Source organism: Urocitellus parryii, chromosome 15 (genome assembly GCF_045843805.1).
Source record: "Urocitellus parryii isolate mUroPar1 chromosome 15, mUroPar1.hap1, whole genome shotgun sequence".
Taxonomy (NCBI): Eukaryota; Metazoa; Chordata; class Mammalia; order Rodentia; family Sciuridae; genus Urocitellus; species Urocitellus parryii.
Window position 1 is genome coordinate 25,613,401 of NC_135545.1, and position 14,007 is coordinate 25,627,407.

At 33.2% G+C, this 14,007-nt stretch overlaps 1 protein-coding gene across 1 annotated transcript in view; it reads left to right on the plus strand.

The window, feature by feature from the left end:
* The window catches only part of Lonp2 (lon peptidase 2, peroxisomal), a 117,620-nt gene that overhangs the window by 45,496 nt on the left and 58,117 nt on the right, over positions 1-14,007 (plus strand). The window contains exons 5-7 of the mRNA XM_077792922.1: positions 3,303-3,466; positions 4,442-4,536; positions 9,374-9,632. Of these exons, the coding sequence (XP_077649048.1) occupies positions 3,303-3,466; positions 4,442-4,536; positions 9,374-9,632 (518 nt within the window). The remainder of the gene's footprint in view (positions 1-3,302; positions 3,467-4,441; positions 4,537-9,373; positions 9,633-14,007) is intronic.

Below are 14,007 nucleotides of genomic sequence, written 5' to 3' on the forward strand. Positions count from 1 at the left end.
AGCTCATTATCTCTGATGTAGACTTTGGTGTGTTTCCCTCTAGTCCTTTTATGTACCTGAATTTTTTTTTAAGCATACAAGCATTTTCTCATATTTTTTTTGTTTTTGTTTTAGTACTTATGCAAAGGGACAATTTACTGAGCCATTGACCTTTTAGTCAAACATGTGTGTTATTTCCATTGTTTTCCATATTTTAGAAGTTAGCAAATACATATGATGAGTGTCTTTTGAGTATAGTGTTTTCTTATTACGTATGGTATTAAGAACATAATACAAAAAGTGTTTGCTAAAAGAACTGTATGTTGTGCTATAATTGTGCTGACTTGTTTTTAATTTATAAAAGTTTTAATTTTCACTTAAACTATTTTGTTGTCTTCTCTATTGAGTCCTTTGTCCTCTGGTAGCTTTATAAATATCCACTCCTTTTCATTTTCTTTTTAATTAATAATTCTTTTAAATTTTTTAACTGCATGATGGCAGTAGAAAACATTATAATTCTTATTACACATATAGGGCATAATTTTTCATATCTCTGTATATAAAGTATATTCCACCAATTTATGCCTTTATACATGTACTTTGTTGTTTTTTTTTCATTACAATTCTTAATACACATATATACCACAATTTTTGTATCTAGTTTGTATATAAAGTATGTTGACACCCAATTCAAGTCTTCATACATGTACTTTTATTGGATTTTTTAAAAAGCACTTAACTCTTTAACTCATGTTAGTAATTTTGCCCTGTTAATGAAGTGAAGATAGCAGTTGTATTTCCCTCAAGTAACTTTTATTTGGCTCAACATTATCAATTAAATATTTCTTTCCTTTCCATTATCATGTATCCATTAGGTTTTTATAGTGGGTATTATTCGAAGTCTACCTTGAGCTATAGAGTTTACTATTTTTATGTCTGGGCAGAGTTAAGATGAGGAAGATATATTTGATGTGGACCAAATGTGAAAATGGCAGTTCCCTGAAAGCAGTTGGATATCCAGAACTCTGACAAGTGAAAGGTTAGAATAATGTTAGAGATTTGATGGTCACCAGCACTGTAGTGTTGCTTCTTCATCAAAGAGAATACATTGTAGAGAAGAGCAGATGTGAAGAACTCCCAAGGTGGGACTAAAGAAGCAGTAGTAGTCAGCTGAGGAGAGGTGTGAGCACCAAGTGGTGTTTAGTATTTCAGGACATCATGCTGCTCAAAGCAAATGTCAGAAATCTGAATTAGTTCTGGCTTAAGATCCTATCAGTGACTCGCTTATTCATTTTGTGCAGAAAGTCTAACACATGTAATACTCTGCAATGGATTTTTTATCAGTAAAGGTTCTTACCACTTAAAAGGCACTTAAAAAGAAAGTTGTTCCAGAAGTGTTCTAGAAAATGATCACATAGGTGATGATTACTTCAAACTGTAGGAATCAGAAGATAATATTTATAATTAGCCTAAATCATCTCCCTTTTTTATCCTTAAGAATTGAAAAATACTATTTTCTTTTTTAAATTTTTTAAAAGTTTTTATTTATATATGACACGGTAATGCATTACAATTCTTATTACACATATAGAGCACAATTTTTCATATCTCTGGTTGTATACAAAGTATATTCACACCAATTCGTGTCTCGTACCTGTACTTTGGATAATCATGATCATCACATTCCACCATCATTTATATCTTCGTGCGCCTCCTTTCCCCTTCAACCTCTCTGCCCTATCTAGAGTTCGTCTATTCCTCCCATGTTCCCTATCTCACTATGAATCAGCCTCCTTATATCAAAGAAAACATTCGGCATTTGGATTTTTGGGATTGGCTAATAACTTCACTTAGCATTATCTTCTCTAACTCCATCCATTTACCTGCAAATGCCATGAATTTATTCTCTTTTATTGCTACTAATATTCCGTTGTGTATATATGCCACATTTTTAATCCATTCATCTATTGAAGGGTATCTAGGTTGGTTCCACAGTTTAGCTATTGTGAATTGTGCTGCTATAAACATTGATGTGGCTGTGTCCCTGTAGTATGCTGTTTTTAGGTCCTTTGGGTATAGAACGAGGAGAGGGATAGCTGGGTCAAATGGTGGTTCCATTTTCAATTTTCCAAGAAATCTCCATACTGCTTTTCATATTAACTACACCAATTTGCAGTCCCACCAGCAATGTATGAGTTTACCTTTTCCCCACATCCTCACCAACATGAAAAGTGCTATTTTCTAAGGGGAAATTGCATCAAAAAGTGCTTTTGTCTCAACAATGAAATCACTAATGTATTTTTTAAAAATCTCACTTAAAAATTTTACTTATTTTTTGTAATTTAAAATATTTTATTAACAAAATATTAATTTTATTTGTTAATGAGTTATATGAGAATAAAAGTATATATTTAATATATTTTTATAAAATTACATTTTATTTACTACTATATTTTTAAAATTTTTAATATTTGAATGTATGAAATAGATAATTTCACAGGTAAAAATTTTAATTTTGGAGGATTTTAAATTAAATACCAGTATATCATTTTGTTCTAGTAATGGTTGGAGTTGATTCATAATATTAATGAATTGAGAATTTTAAAAAAAAAACCGAAAGTACTTTTAAAATATGGTAGAAAGATCATGAAGAGAACATAAACAATGAACATTTGACTTGGCCTGGGACATGATTATTAGAAGATTATTGAAAGAACATGATTATTGAAAGAACAGTTTCAGCACCACAGGACAGAAGCCAAAGGTTTACTGATGACCTGTAATTGGTGAGAAAGGGGACATGGTAGTTATAGCCACTTGTTGGAGATGTAGAACATCACAGGAAAGGAAGTATATAGTGTGATGGTTAACTGGAAGGGGCCCATCAGTGAGCTACATTATTTTGAAAGGAGGAAGATTTTTCTGTGTTGAAGACAGTGATAATAGAGCCAGGGGTGGAAAGGTTAAAGATTACAGATTTTGTAATGTAAGAGGAGGAAAAATGGAATTTATTCAGCCACCAAATGTAAGTAATAATGAACACGAAGAAAATAGTAGCTACAATAGTAGCTCAAGGAAAGGTGATTCATAGGTGTTTTAAGTATTTCAAGTAGGCAGTTCCAAAAGAATCACATCTACTTTATTTTAGTTTACTTTTAAAATTCTGCTACATCTGCCTCTTAATTGTTCAGAAATTTAGTTCCTCAAGATATAGGCTGTGGCCATAAATGTGTTTATTCAGTATAAATCCTATACTTACCTTTAGCTGTGTACTTCATTTCTAAATTATTTTGACATACAGTTTTCTTCTACTGCCTACTTAGGTTATAGCAATACGCCCTATTAGAAGACTCACACACATCCCAGGTACTTTAGAAGATGAGGACGAGGATGAAGATAATGATGATATTGTCATGTTAGAGAAAAAAATACGAACATCCAGTATGCCAGAGCAGGCCCATAAAGTCTGTGTCAAAGAGATAAAAAGGTAAATTATTGAAGGCATTAATTCACTAGTATTTTCTTTTTGTTTATTATGTAAAAGTAACAATTTTGAAACTTGATTCTGCTGCTTTGGATCACAAGCTGAAATCTGAATCACTTGTTTTATATTCTCTGCTCTTTCTCTTTTTCTTATTCTTAATATACTCATAGATCACCCTATTCATTTTATCTTTCCATTGCCAACTTTTATCTTTCATGACTTTCCTAATTCGTGGCTTATGCCTTTGTTCTTTGGAAGACTTCCCCTCTTTCATCATTCCTCAGCAGAATATAATTCTTAAAACATTCTTAATACTCGTGAATTAACACCACTTTCATTAATATTTTTATCATACCAAAAAGTGATAGACATCTTTCATTTCTACTTTGCTGTCAGACATTGTAACTATTGTAGCTGCCTTTTCCTTGTCTAAAATAAAGGACCATACTTCTTTGTTCAGATGCAGTATTTGTTCAATTATCATTGTATTCTTACTTGTCACTGTTTCTTCTTAGATTGTAATCTTCAGAAAGTAGAAACTGTCAGTTTCTCTTTATGCAACACAAAGTACAGGGAAACCTTGATGACAAAATAGATTACATATATATTTATTTATATTTATTTTTTAGTTGTAGTTGGACACAATACCTTTGTTTTATTTATTTATTTTTATGTGCTACTGAGGATCGAACCCAGGGCCTCACACATGCAATGTGAGTACACTACTGTTGAGCCACAACCCATCCCCATGGTGGGTTATATTTTATGGATAACCTCAGAGTTAAATAGAACACCATTTTTTTCTTTTATATTATGAAACAAAATAAAATTTATATTAACATTAAAAACTTTTTTAGACTTGTTTAAATATTCATGATACATCTCACCTAGGATGGGAGTCATGTTGATTTCTCTGTATTGGTATTATTTTATATTCTTTAATATTAAATATGTTTTATATGTATTCTTTCCCCATAGACTCAAAAAAATGCCTCAATCAATGCCAGAATATGCTCTGACTAGAAATTATTTGGAACTTATGGTAGAACTTCCTTGGAACAAAAGTACAACTGGTGAGCCAACAAAATAACACCTTGTTTACATCCTAATCATCACTCAGCTCATGTAAATTCTCACTTCAAATGTTGCCCATTGACTGTCTTACTAATAAATTAGTTACTTTTCATTTTTGAAACTATTTTATTGAGTTATGATTGACATGTAAAAGCTGGTATTTACATCCTGATGAGTTTTAGGATAAGACTAATCCATGAAATCATCACTATCATCAAAGCCATAAATATATCTATCCTACTCAAAGTTTCCTCCTTCTCATTATGTTGTTATAATTGACATTTCTTTCTGTCTATATGTGGTGGTGGTGGGTGATGTTAAAACCATGGAGCATAAAATCCACCTTTTTAGCAATTTTTTTAAGAGAGAGAGAGAGAGAATTTTTTAATATTTATTTTTCAGTTTTCGACAGACACAACATCTTTATTTTATTTTTATGTGGTGCTGAGGATGGAACCCATCGCCCCACGCATGCCAAGCGAGCTCGTTACCACTTGAGCCACATCCCCAGCCCCTTTTTAGCAAATTTTAAGAATACAAAATAGTATTGTTAGCTACATGCCCTAGGCTGTATAGCATGTCTCCAGAACCTATCTTGTATTATTGAGACTTTCTACCCTTTAACCATCACTTCACCATTCCTCTGAACTTAATCCCTGGCAGTTACTGCTGCTGCTCTTAGCTTCTATGAATTTGATTGTTTTAAATTTCACATATAAGGGAAATTATACAGTATTTGTCTTTCTGTGTCTGGCTTATTTCATTTATCATAATCCCTTGTAGATTTATCCATGATGTCAAAAGTGACAGAATTTCCTTATATTTTAAGGCTGTATACTATATTGTATGTATATACCACTTTTTTAAATTCATGAATCTTTCAGTAGATGTTGAGGTGATTTTCACATCTTGACTATTGTGAATAATCACATTACAGTGACTATGGCAGTGAAGCTATCTCTTCCAGATTCTGCTTTCAATTCCTTTGGATATATACACAGAAGTAGGACTTCTAGATCATATGGTAATTCTATTTTTGATCTTTTGAGGAACCTCTACACTGTTTTCATAATGGCTATACTAATTTACATTCCTACTAACAGTGTAGAATTCTCTTTTCTCCATATGCTTGTCACCACTTGTTAGAATTTTTTTATAGTTTTTTTTTAATAGCCATTCTAGTAGGCATGAAGGAATAGCTTGTGGCTTTTTGTTTGGTTTTGGGGGGCTGAAGATCAAACCCAAGGCCTTATTCTATGCAAGTGCTCTCCCACTGAGCTACTTCCCAGCCCTTTGTGGTTTTGATTTTCATTTTCTTGATGATGAGTGATGTTGAGCACCTTTTCATTTATTTCTTGGGCATCTGTATGTCTTCTTTAGAGAAAGATCTGTTGAGGTCCTTTGCCCATTTTCACTCAGGTTATTTGGTTTTTGCTATTGATTTGTGTGGTTCATTGTATATTTTAGATATTAATCTCTTATCAGATAAATGGTTTGCAAATATTTTCTTCTATTCTATGTATAGCCTTCTCATTTTATTGATTGTTTCCTTTGTTTAAAGAAGCTTTTTAGTTTGATGTAATTTCACTCATTTATTTTTTGCTCTTGTTGCCTTACTTTTGATGTCACATCCCAAAATATTACCAAGACCAATATCAAGGAGCTTTTTCCATGGTTTTATCTAGGAATCTTATGATTTCGGGTCTTATGTTTAAGTCTTTCATCCATTTTGAGTTGATTTTTGTGAGTGATGTAATATCAAAGTCTAATTTCATTCTTCTGCATGTGATATCCAGTTTTTCCAACAGCATTTATTTGAAGAGACTGTCCTTGCCCTATTGTGCACTCTTGGCATCTTTATTGAAAATTAGCTGATCATATGTGTATATTTATTTCTGGGCTATTGTTTTCTGTTCTGTATGTCTGTTTTATGCCAGAACCATGTTTTTTTTTTATTACTGTAGATTGTAATATAACTTGACATCCAGGTAGTATGATTCCTCCAGCTTTGTTTTTCTTGCTCAAGATTGCTTTGGCCATTGGGATCTTTTGTAATTACATGTGAATTTTAGGATTTGTGTGTGTGTGTGTGTGAAAAATGGCATCAGAATTTTGATAGACATTATCAAAAGGATTTGTAGATTCCCTTGGGAAATATGGACATTTTATCAATATTCTTCTAGTCTATGAACATGGTCTTATCTCTCCATTTACTTGTGTTTAATTTCTTTCACCAGTATTTTATAGTTGTAAGTTGCATTTTGTCAATGGTTCTTATGCATCTATTGAGATGATGATATGATTTTTATCCTTTATTCTGTTAACTTATTATGTCACGTTTATTGATTTGTGTGTGTTGAATAGTTCTTGCAATATCAGTGATAAATTTCATATCATGATGTATGACTCTTAATGTGCTGCTGCATTTGATTTGCTTGTATTTTGTTGAAAATGTTTGCATCCATGTTTATCTTTTTTTATCTTAATTTTCTTTTCGTGTCTTTGTGTGGCTTTGGTTTAGGGGTAATTTTAGACTCATAGAATATATTTGGAGTATTCCTTTCTCTTCAGTTTTTTAAAGAATTTGAGAAGGATTTGTGTTAATTGTTCTTTAAATGTTTGGCAAAATTCACCAAAAACATTTGGTCCTGGGCTTTTCTTTTTTGGGAGGATTTTGATTACCAGTTCTCTCTCTGTTTTTGGATTTCTGTTTCTTGATTCAGTCTTGGAAGGTTGCATGTATCTAGGAATTAATTCTAAGTTATTCAATTTGCTGATGTACCGTTGTTCGGTAGTAGTCTCTAATGATCATTTGTTTCTTTTTTTTTTTCGGGGGCGTGTACTGGGGATTGAACTCAGGGGCACTCAACCACTGAGCCACATTCCCAACCCTATTTTATTTAGAGTCAGAGTCTCACTAAGTTGCTTAGGGCCTCACTGTTGCTGAGGCTGGCTTTGAACTTGCAATTCTCCTGCCTCAGCCTCCTGAACCACTGGGATTACAGGTTTGTGCCACCGCTCCTGGTAGTTCCCTGGATTTTGAAGAAAAACCCAGAAGTTTGGTATATCCTGTCATTATAAAACACATTTTTGGCTCTCTGCCTGGAACCCAGCATTCCTGAGAGTCTTGCCATCACAGAACCCAATTTCCCTGGCCTTCCACATAGACCTCAATTCTGACTACAATCAATAGTATAACTAAAAATTACATATATTACTGCTTAGCCAGGTTTTTATGGACTATCTTGGGAACCAAACTACACTTAAGGCCATTTTTTTCCATAAAGAAAAGTATACAAAAAATTCCAAATAGCTAATTGAAAGAGTAGGTTTGTATGTTTCTTTTCTCCACTCTTCTTCTTTCACTGTCAGTATGAATATGTCACTGTATAATAATATGCACTAACAACCACCTGACTGGTGAATTTATTTTGGATTCCATGGCCTGGTGTTTAATTTATGAGTGTTTTATATGCTAAAAGCATGTTAGTAAACCTGATGAAAGCTTTACTCTGGAAACAAAGCCTAATTCAAATGCTTCTTATAATACTTTAATGAATACAGTTTTTCTGGATGGCAATTAGGGGATTCTTTACAATGATTTTTTTTAACCTAGCACTTCCATTTATAGAAGATTAGCTGAAGGAAATAATTATAGCTATATATAAAGATTAGTTACAAGAACGCACAGTGTTTTCTTTATGACCAAGGATTTGTAAATAACCTAGATGCTCAGCATAGAGAATTAGTTAAATGAATATGGATAATTATTTAATGCAATATTAAGTAGTCATAACATATTAGAAAAATACATGTGACTGAAAGTGGCTGTAGAAGAGTAAATGAAAAAAATTATAGAAAGCGTTATACATTCCCATTTTGAGAAATAGGTATGTAAGTACACATTCACACAGCCTAGAATAACATACCAAAAAGAAAGTAATGATGATCTTTGGGGGATATGAGATTATGGGTTACTGTTTTCTTCTTTTATTGATTTCTTCAGATTTTCTGGGATGGACACATTTGTTCCCATCAAAGGAACAAATGCCAGCATGAATAGAGTATGTGCAAATTATGTCTGCATGAAAATAGTGTGTATCTAGAAAATCATTCCAAATAAAGTGAGCATAGTGGTTTATTTGTTCTTTTTAGCTCTATATGAAAGTAGAGTGTATTTTGACATATTGTAAATACATGCAGTATACCTTATTCTAAGTAGGATTCCATTCTTGTGGTTGTACATGATGTTGAGTTATACTTGTCATGTATTCATAAAGAACATAGAAAAGTACATCCAGTTCATTCTACTGTCTTTTCTATTCCTATTCTTCCTCCCTTCCCTTTATATCCCTTTGTCTAATCCAATGAATTTATATCCCCCCCCCATCTTATTGTGTTAGCATCCACATATCAGAGTATTCGACCTTTGGTTTTTGGCGACTGGCTTATTCACTTAGCATGATAGTCTCCATTTCCATTCATTTGCTAGCAAATGCCATAATTTTATTCTTCTTTATGGCTGAGTAATATGCCATTGTGTATATATGCCACATTTTCTTTATCCACTCATTTGTTGAAGAGCACCTAGGTTGGTTCCATAAATTTAGCTATTGTGAATTGAGCTGCTATAAACATTGATCTGGCTGTGTCACTGTAGTAAGTACCCACTATCTCTGGAGACACCAAATCTTAAGCAGAAAAACTAAACCAAGTGTAGGATCCAAGTTTGTTCTTACCATATCTTTTTTTCCAAAAAAAAAAAAAAAAATTGGCTCTTGCCAAGCTTGAAAAAGTTTGACCTGTTCAAATTATTTCTTTGGGGTTTTTTGACAGACCGTCTGGACATTCGGGCAGCCCGAATTCTTCTGGATAATGACCACTATGCCATGGAAAAATTGAAGAAAAGAGTTCTGGAATACTTGGCTGTCAGGCAGCTGAAAAACAACCTGAAGGGCCCTATTCTGTGCTTTGTTGGCCCTCCTGGAGTTGGTAAAACAAGTGTGGGAAGATCAGTGGCCAAGACTTTAGGTCGAGAGTTCCACAGGATTGCGCTTGGAGGAGTATGTGATCAGTCTGACATTCGAGGACACAGGTAAAATGTATCTCCCAGCCTAATCTCCAATTCTAGTTCTCATTTTGTTGACTAGAGCCTCTAAAACACTGAGGCACAATATTATGTCTCTCTTTCTTCAGGGACTATTTGTAGTATCTTGAATGGAAAGGACATTTACAAGACTTATATGCTAGCCTAGAGCCTCTCATCATAATGGAATACCTAAATTAACCTTGATATTTGTATGACAAGTGGGTAGCTATTGTATGCCTCAGCTTTTCTGAAATCTCATTTAAATGTGATTATAAATTACTTTATGATTGGATATTATAATGTCTTTGCATTCATTTTGGCCCAGTTATATTACATAAATAATAACCCATAAATATTTAGAGTTTAGAAAAACAACTGTAATAGTTAGGGCAGATATGGGTAGCAAATTTCTTCTGCTTGCAGTTTAACCTCCTTTATGAAAGCTGATTTGTATTATAAGTACCAATAATAAAGAAAGATTAGCATAATTATTAAGGCTTATCCTTGTATGTGTGTATATATGTATATCTTAAATGTAGAACATTAAAAATATAGAAGCCATGAACTGCTTATAAAAAAAAAAATGATGCTTTTTTTCGCGGGGAGAGTACCAGGAATTGAACTCAGGGGCAACTTGACCACTGAGCCACATTCCCAGCCCTGTTTTGTATTTTATTTAGAGACAAGGTCTCACTGAGTTGCTTAGCACCTCAGTTTTGCTGAGGCTGGCTTTGAACTTGCCATCCTCCTGCTTCAGCCCTCTGAGCTGCTGGGGTTACAGAGATGCACCACCGCACCCAGCTAATGTGATACATTTTTTAAAAAATATGTTTTCAAGTTGTTGATGATGAGCGTTTATTTTTATTTATTTATATGCAGTGCTGAGAATTGAACCAAGTGCCTCACACATGAAAGGCAACAGCTCTATCACTGAGCTACAACACCAGCCTTAACATCTTATTTTCCAATTCCCTGTTCACAGGTTATCTCTGACCTTAGGTGGGAATGGGAAACTGTTTCAAAAACTTTTCTCTGAGAAATGTTACTTTAATATTCTCTTATTTGTTCACTTACAATCAAAGAAGAACCAATCCAAGACTTTAATGAATAAGCAATGAGGGGGAACATCAGAGCAGAGAATTGATTTGGGTCATTGATTGGGTTATAATGACTTGACTAAACATTGTCCCATTGTGTTTCTTTGTATTATTCTGAATAACTTAAAGGAAGTTTCTTTCTGGAAACATCAAAAGATATTTTTGTTGCCTAGACTTTCTTATTCTCACTTGTGCCACTAGAGGCTGTAGTTTGCTTTCATAACAAAATTGGCATCTCTTGGACCAAAGCTGGATCTAGGGCCACAATCTTTAACTATAGAGCTTTCAGGAGGTATTCCTGATTTAAGTGACTTGATTTATACCTTACATTGTTTTAGTTATTTTTTTCTTATCTGTAGCTTAGTTTTGTGTATGTATTTGATGAGATTTAGAGAATCAGTTTGTGGCATTAATGTTATGAGGAAGTGGTATAATAAGCATTTGACATGTAGGTAATTTGTTCTTATTTCTTTCTATAATTGTATTGATTATTCTGAAGGGTTTAAAGGCACCCTGTATATGACATACAGTAAGCATCACTAAAAATTAGCCTCATTATTGTTTTAATTCTAAATTCATAGGGAATAAGTCTGGATTTATATAGTTTGGTATGATTTTTGATAAGCCTTAAGCTGATTTTTAAGTTGCATTCTAAAATATTTATTCTATTTTCAGCATTACTATTTAATTTATGTGACAGAATTGTGAAAATGTATTTGTCTATTACCTGGTGGTAGAGAATGTATACTGTCATGCGTCTCATCACTTCTTAAGAATAGAAATTGTTGGATTTAAACAGATCTCCTTTTAAACTCTTTACTGACATATTAAGTGTGTTCATTTTTTCAAGTAAGTATATTTTTGTGTGTGTAATACTAAATCTAAGGAAAATAAGAATTTACTTTTTAAGTCTTTTTAAGGAACTTGTGTTATGATCACCACTGCTTAAAATATTTGTAAATATAAACTGTTTAGAAATGTATGGCTTGCATAGAGATCATGATTATTGCCAAATCATTCCATTGAACCTGATATTAGATTAACCTTCTTGGAAACTATTCCTTAACTATCCCTGTTCAGATGTTTCATTAAACACTATACAGCCTGTCCTTGTGCTATTAAAAATGATCACTCACCTCTCTGCTAAATTATTAAAGCCTGGTGAAAAAATTTTATTTGAAAATCTATTTGAAGGTGCATGGAGAGTAGTGTGTGGTTGTTGAGGAATGAACAGGGTGAGGGAAGAGTATGCATTCATGTCAGAGTAATGAATTGAAGGTGACTAGGAGCAGGGGAGAAAGAACAGTGGAGGATTATAGCACAGCCATGGGTGGCGTCTGTGGGAACATGTAGTTCCATGTGACAGTTGAGGCATTTTGGAAACACCCAGGTCTTGGCATTTGAGTACTGGTCACATGCTCACAATTAGAGTTCATGAAAAGTTTTGTTTTTCCTTAGCCTCTGAGTAGGCACCACTGTTCTGCAGTCTTAAAATAGCCAAGGAGAAACAGAGCTGCTTTATGTCATCTTCCTTGCTTATTCTCCTGATTTTATCACTCACTGTCCTTATTTTCCCACGCATGAAACACCAGCCATTTGCTAGAAGTACCTGTTTATGTAAAGGAAGGTTCTAGTAGGGAATGGATGTTAAAAACAATGGAAGATATATATTTAAGTGATAATAAGGTGGAAGAAGGGGAAAAAAGGAAAGGCTTCATTTACATTTAAATATTAAACTGGAAAAATAATAATGACCTGACTAAACATTGGCCCATTGTGTTTCTTTGTATTATTCTGAATAACTTAAAAAGGAAAAATAGGCTAATGCTTAGTTCCATATTAACCCATACAGTTTTTCAGTCTTCTCAACATCTCACATTTGGTTTTATCTTCATTGGATTTTTTCTGTCTGCTTTTTAATGTTCCCATCTATCAGATTTTTAAATGAAGTTTTTATATTTAAATATTCCATTTAAATAATTTAAACCAGTTCACAGAAATTCAATATAAAATAACTTTTTTAAGTTGAAATTTGATGAAATTTGTTTTCATTCTTTGTTCTTTGGTTAAAAAAGATACTATTGCTATGATATGTCTCAATCCCTGTTTCTATTAACTCTTTGGAGGAAATTTACCAGCTGTTTGTTTAGGTAATGAAAGTATATTATTGTAGGGAATCATTGACTTAATTTTTAAATATGATGAGAAGAAAAACAGTCTTGTGATTTCCTTGTTGATAAATTTTCATATGCAACCCAAAATGGTGAAGTTATAAGTTAACAGTTTCATTATTAGACTCTAAAAGGGAAAAAATAACTTTAGTAGTATATGTTTAACATTTTTTTAATATAGTATAACAGACATATAATGATTTACTTACTATTCTCCTTACAACCAAGTATTTGCATATAACTCTTTTTTGCTTCTCTAAAACAAGTTTATTTTAAGGCCCCAATCCACATTTCCTCCATTAATTAAAATGAGTAATGATCTTTATTTTTTCTAAATTAGCCATGTATTGTCTATTTTGCACCTTTGATGATTAAACAATATAGACCTCTGACATTTCTAACATACATCTGTGGAGATAAAAACATAAATCCAGTGAGCATCTGGAATCTGGAAACCTTTCAGCTGCTCCAATATCCAAACCTTTTTGAGTACTGATATGATGCCCCTAGTGGAAAATTCCACACCTGACATCATGTGATGGGTCTAAATCAAAATGCAGGTGCACTAAAAGTATTATACAAAATTTGCCAGGTGCAGTGGTGCATACCTATAATCCCAGCCACTTAGTGGGCAAAAACAGTAGGATCACAAGTTTGAGGCCAACCTGGGGACTTAGCTCAGTGATAGAGTGCTCTTGGGTTAAACCCCCAGTAATGAGTAAGGGAGGATTTTATATAGAGTGTGTGTGTGTGTATAATTATCATTAGGCTATGAAAAAGTACTTGTGAAACATAAATTAATTTCATGTTTGAATTTGGGTCTTATTCCCTAGATATCTTGTTATATATATGCAAGTAGTCCAAAATCCAAAAAGATTCAAAATCTGAAACACTTCAGATAAGGGATACTGAGCCTATATATAAAAAGTTTAACCTCTGTATGGCAGAGCGCTCTCTCGCTCGCGAGTGCTTTCTCTCTCTCTCTCTCTACGCGCGCGCACACACACACACACACACACACACACACACTATCCCCTAAAATAAAAAAAATCTATTTATATGTGTATGTGAGTATATATGTGTGTGTGTATGTGTGTATGTGTGTATGTGTGT